The sequence below is a fragment of the Fukomys damarensis genome, unplaced genomic scaffold (assembly GCF_012274545.1).
Source record: "Fukomys damarensis isolate Sample0158 unplaced genomic scaffold, DMR_v1.0_HiC HiC_scaffold_39, whole genome shotgun sequence".
Classification (NCBI taxonomy): domain Eukaryota; kingdom Metazoa; phylum Chordata; class Mammalia; order Rodentia; family Bathyergidae; genus Fukomys; species Fukomys damarensis.
In genome coordinates this window covers 83,462,382-83,468,381 of record NW_022900951.1, presented here as the reverse complement: position 1 = coordinate 83,468,381, position 6,000 = coordinate 83,462,382, and the positions used below count along the sequence as shown (strand labels likewise).

Below are 6,000 nucleotides of genomic sequence, written 5' to 3'. Positions count from 1 at the left end.
AGTCTGCCATGTTGGAATGTGAGATCTAATGCCAATGAGGTCTGTCCTCCTAAGTGGTAAGGTGGGCGTGGATTCCTCATAGTAGGATGATTGCCTCCTCTCTCTCTCTCTCTCTCTCTCTCTCTCTCTCTCTCTCTCTCCCTCTCTTCCCTATCCCTCCCTCCCCCCCCTTCTCTCTCTTGTACCTGGAATCAAACTCAGGGCCTCATCCCTGACCTTTTTTTTCTCTTTTTAAGTTTCCCACTCTTTTTATGTTTTTTGTTGCCATCCTCAATTTTTACTTACTCATGACCCCTTATTTGTACTTCATGTCTTTTCTGTGCTAGTTCTCCTTGAATGCTGACTATAGCCTCATGCTGTCTACATTTTTGGAAATGTTTTCCAATTTCTGCCTATAATCTGATGCTTTTCATATATCTGGAAGCATTCCATATTTTTACTTACAGTTGGAGTCTTCCATATTGCTAATTTTTTTTAAAGATTCTGTCCTACCTTTAGCTAGAACAGTTTGTGCCAGAGCCTCCCGTAGACTTAAGGAATAGCTCCCCGTAGTTCACTGGCCCATTCCTGACACAAATAACTGTGAACCAGGAGCAAAGAACAGAATTCCCTGGCATAAAGAAGAGGTGTCTAAGCCTGTTCCCTCAGCAGGAATAGAGTAGCCCAGGCTCCCATAGAATAATCAGTACTTGTGGCAAGCACCGTAATTTCCATATTTACATAGTGCAACCATTAGCCTGAAAAATATTTCTAATTGAAAAAGCAAGGCCAAGATAAAAGCAATTTTATACATATTGTATTTCTATAACAAATTGCATGTTACAAAAATAACATTTGATTGCAAGAACATTTGAAAATATGTAGAACCAAAAAGAAGAAAATAAAATATTCCCAATCCACATCAGGCACGATTTTCTGTGCATTGTTCTTTAAGTGGTCAGTGTGTAGTAAGAATTAAAAGTGCTATTAAAGGGCCGGGGATTTAGCTCAGTGGTTCCAACACCTGCCTTGCAAGCGCAAGGAGCCAAGTTCAATCCCGGTACCCCCCCCCGCAAAATGCTATTAAAGTTCACAGAAATAGAAGGTAACTATGACTAGGAGATAAGTGGTCAAAGTGTTCTAGTAGGAGTGCAACAGAAAAAGACATAGGAAAGAGCTCTGTGCTATAGATAAAACTTTGATAAACTTTTTTGCTTGTTAGTTTGTTGAAGATATATGCCTAGTCCTAGCTATGGTGTAGAGAAACAGGCACAGTGCTCTATTGATAGGAATATATATTGGAAAATATTTTAGTACAAAAATTTCATGAGATATTGAAATTTAGAGCATGCTGACTCTTTGATCTGGCAGTTTCATTTTTAGGCATTAATTATACAGATACAAGCATGTAAGTGTGCAAAAAAGTGCAAAAATTTTTTTAATTGCAATTATTCATTTCTTGAAAGTTTCGTAGAATTTACTAGTGAGGTCATCTGGGCCTGAAGTTGTATCGGTTTTTTGTTCCCATCACTGAGACACAATACCCAACACCTACAACTTAAAGAGGGAGAGGTTTACTTTGGTACACAGTTTCAGGGCATTGTAGGGTCTGCAGGCTCCAAGGCAGGAACATCATGTCAGAGTGGCATGCCAGATTAAAGATGTTTGTTTATGGTGACTGGGAAGCAGATCATTGGGACAGTGCCAGAGAGGAAAGGACCAGGGACCAAATATAGTCAAGGTCACACCTATATGATCCACACAAAGACACCTACAAGTGTGCTTTGCTAATCCTCTTCTAGCTATCTCCCAAGCCAATTAAGTTGATAATTAACTGTAACCTTCAAAAGAGTTTTCTTTTTTTTTCTTTTTTTTTTTCAGGTTTACTTGAGTTTATTGGTACATTTTAGGGATACAATACAGTTACATTCATTGTTGGGATCTTGTACCTCTACACGACAAGTCTTGATTCTCATTTTTTCCCCTTACCTCTGCCCTCCCTTCACCTATGGGAAGAGTTTTGAGGATTGACTCGATTCTTTTCTTTTCTTTGTTTTGTTTTGTTTTTGTTCTCACTATGCAGTTCAAGTTGGGCTTGAATTCACTATGTAGTCCAGCCTGGTCTTGAACTTGCAGTGGATCCTCCTGCAGTGCTGGTATTACAGTTGTGCACCCCTATGTAGAATTTGATTGAATTTCTTGAATAGTTATAAGAACTTGTTAAATTTTGTTTAATTTTTCAGTCAGTTTATGCCAGAGTTTTCATTTTCAGCAGGAGGTTAATCCAGATATCTGTCCTGCCAAATATCACTTCATATTACAACAGTATTAACTCTAAATCTCTAATTTTGAGTTCATATACACATTTTAAGAAAAGATTCTCTCGTTTTTAACCTGAATGAGGTTTAAATGAAGCATTTATTATTTACTAACATTATTTATTTTATTTTCTAGCTACAACGTCCACAACTACCACCACCACTGTTACCACCAACACCACTACCACAATTACCAGTGACTTTAATCTGAATCTAAGATCACTGACATCAACTGGGATTAATAACACTGATCTAGGCAGTGTTTCTTCTGTACCTCTTACTTCAACTGTTAAGTAAGTCTATTTATTTTAAATTCATTTGAGTTTCATTTTATCACTTTGGAGACAGTTTGCTTGTGTTGCTTTGGAATAGCATTTGAAGTTAGATAAGTTGAGTTCAGGTAACTGAGAAAGGTTGCTGTAGCTTAAGTAGTTGAATAACCAACAGTCTTTTGAATAACATTATAATGCATTCATTAACATTACTAATAATAACTACTATTGTTTGTATAATTACTATATATTTAGCAAGATGATAATGGTTTAAAAACATCATTTAATCCTCACAATAACCCTACAAAATAAGGAATATTTTTGTTCACACTTTATATGTGAGAAAACTAAAGCACATGCAGATTTTATGAGTCTAATTTATTCATGGTTACATATTTGATAATGATTGAGCCAGGATTAAAATCCGGGGAGTTAAGCTCTAGCAGGTGTGTTAAACTTGAGGCCTTCAGGGTTTGTTTGTTTTTTTGCCTTCATTTCTTCTTTAATATTGTAATGAAAATATTTAAAAAGAAGTTTTATTACTTATATGTTAACTATATTATAAATTTTATATGTGACCCAAGACAATTTCTCTTTATTCAAAAAAACGAGGGCAAAATTACTATGAAGCCACAGGTTGGACACCCCTACTCTAGAGCTTGTATTGTTATAGACTGTACAAAACATCTGTGTGTCCTTTATATAATTTCCCTCAATGATAACAACTTAGAATACTATAGTATAATATCACAACCAGGATTTGACATTCAGACAGTTAAGATACAGAACATTCCATCACCACAAAGATTTCCCTATTGCCCTTTTATAGCCACATGTGTTACCTTCTCCTGATTCCCCGACCACATTAATCGGGCCACAATTTAATCTTCTCATTTCTATAATCATGACATTTCAAGAATGTTCTACAGATGGATACATACATGTGTGACTGCTGAGGATTGGCATTTTTCATTCACCGTAATTCTTTGAGATCCACACAAGATGTTCTTTTTCATTTCTGAGTAGTATTCTATGGTATTGTGGTGTACTGTGGTTTGTTCCGCCACTCTCTTGTTAATGTACATCTAGGCTGGTATAAACACTTATATAAATTTGTCTGTGTACACAAGTCTCTTGCCTCTGGGATAAATGTCGGGGAGTATCACACTCAGTGGTATGATAATTGTGTTTATTTCAAAGAGTTACCAACTACTTTTCCAGAGTGGTTATGTCATTCTATGTGCCAGCCAGCGCTGTATGAATGATCTGGGTAGCTCATATTCTTGTCAGGTTTAGGTATTGTCACTATTTTTTATTCCAGTGCTTCTGATAGATGTGAAGTTAGATTTTGTTATGATTTGAAATTGCATTCCCTTGATAACTAATAATGTTGATCATCTTTTCAAGTGTTTGTTTGTCATCATTATATCTTCTCTGATGATATGTTTGTTCATACATTTTGTCAATTTTCTACTTTGGTTATTTGGTTTTCTGCTGTTTAGTTTTGAGAGTTTGTTATGTATTTTAGATACCAGTTCTTTGTCAAATATGTTTTATAATTATATTCTCTAATTTGTCTATTCATAGTCTTAATATTATTTTTGTTAAACAAAACCTTAGTTGAAGTATAATTTGTCAATTTTTCCTTTAATAGATTGTACTTTTAGTGTCAATTATAATAGAACACTTTGCCCAGTTCAAAGATTTCCTCATACATTATTCTAAAACTTTCAGTGATCCATTGTGAATTAATTTTTTTTTTTTTGGTACCCGGGATCGAACTCGGGACCTTGTGCTTGCGTGGCAGGTGGTGGCACCACTGAGCTAAGTCCTCTGCACGTGAGTTAATTTTTACGTAAAGTGTGAGATTTCGGTCAAATTAATTTTCCCCTATCAGGAATATATAACACTTGGCTTGCCTGGGCCACATATAAAATATGTAATATAGCTAATGTATGTAAATAAAGTTTCTTTTCTTATATTTGTTATTAAAAATATAATAACATTATAATGTTTTTCATGTTATATTATTTAATGTTAATAAGACATTAAAAAACAGAAGGCAAAGGATATGTGGGCTGCAAATTGGACATACCTGGCCAATGTTCAATTTTTTCAGTATCATTTGTTGAAAGGCTATCTTCCTCTACTGAATTACTTTCATACTTTTTTTTTCTTTTTTGAGACAAAGTCTTACTATGTTGCCCAGGCTGGCCTAAAACTTTTGGGCTTAAGGGATCTTCCTGCCTTAGCCTCTCAAGTAGCTGGGACTATCGGTGTGTGCCAATGTGCCTGGCACTTTTGCACCTTTGTCATAAATCATTTGGGCATAATTATGTCAAATTCCTTTAGCATTGTTTGAGATATTTTTCTTTATCTTAGGGCCATACAGGATTATACTGATTGGCTTTCAGATGTGCATCCACATCTTGTTTGATCATGCTATAATGTTTTTTGTGTGAGCTTTGTTGTAACATGTAACATTGCTATTAACATGCTATAATAATGTGTGTGTGAGTTTGTATATGTATTTTGATTTGGCTTGCTAGTATTTGCTTGTGAGCAAAATTCATGAGAGATATTAATTTGTGATTTTTTCTTTTTCCTTGTCTTTGCTTTTGATTTATTTTATTTTTTATCTTTATTAAGTTTATTGGAGCTGGGCATGGTGGCTCATGCCTATAATCCCAGCACTTGGGAGGCTGAGGCAGGAGTATTGCTGTGAGTTCAAGACCAGCCTGGGCTACCTAGTGAGTTCTTGGTCAGTCTCAACTACATAGTGAGACCCTGTCTCAAAAAAAAAGTTTTTTGGTACGTTTTAGGTATACAATACAGTTACATTCATCATTGTACCTTTACATGACTTATCTTGGTTCTCATTTTTCCCCATTCCCCAGCCCTCCCTTCACCCCCTCCACCTTTCCCTGTTTACATAGATACTGTTTCCATGTTTTTCCTTTTCACATATTTTTTCTTTTCCCTTTTTTCCTTTCCCCTACCCCTCCTATTTCATCTACTCCTTTAGTTCTTTTCTTCCTATTATACAATATCAATTATATATTTTAATCCGTTTTTTAATATTTTTTCTCATTGAGTTTATTGGTACATTTTAGGTATACAGTACATTTACATTCATCATTGGGATCTTGTACCTTTACACTACAGGTCTTGATTCTCATTTACATTTTAATCCTTATTTACACTTTTAGTTTTTCATACCAGAGAAACTATTTGGTATCTACACATGTGTGACTTATTAATTTCACTTAAGAGTATGGCCTCAATGTGCATCCACTTAGCTATAAATACCTCTAGTTTCTCATTTCTGTGGCTGAGTAGTACTCCATTTTATTTAAAAAACACATCTTCTTTATACAATCTCCAGTTGGTGGGCAACTGGGCTGTTTCCAAGCTTTAGCTATTACAAACTG

General features: G+C 35.2%; 1 protein-coding gene across 2 annotated transcripts in view; it reads left to right on the top strand.

Moving 5' to 3' along the window:
- The window catches only part of Nup62cl (nucleoporin 62 C-terminal like), an 89,139-nt gene that overhangs the window by 33,800 nt on the left and 49,339 nt on the right, over positions 1-6,000 (top strand). For both annotated transcript variants that reach the window (XM_010611809.3, XM_010611801.3), the window contains exon 4: positions 2,434-2,590. In XM_010611809.3, coding sequence (XP_010610111.1) covers positions 2,434-2,590 — 157 coding nt within the window. The remainder of the gene's footprint in view (positions 1-2,433; positions 2,591-6,000) is intronic.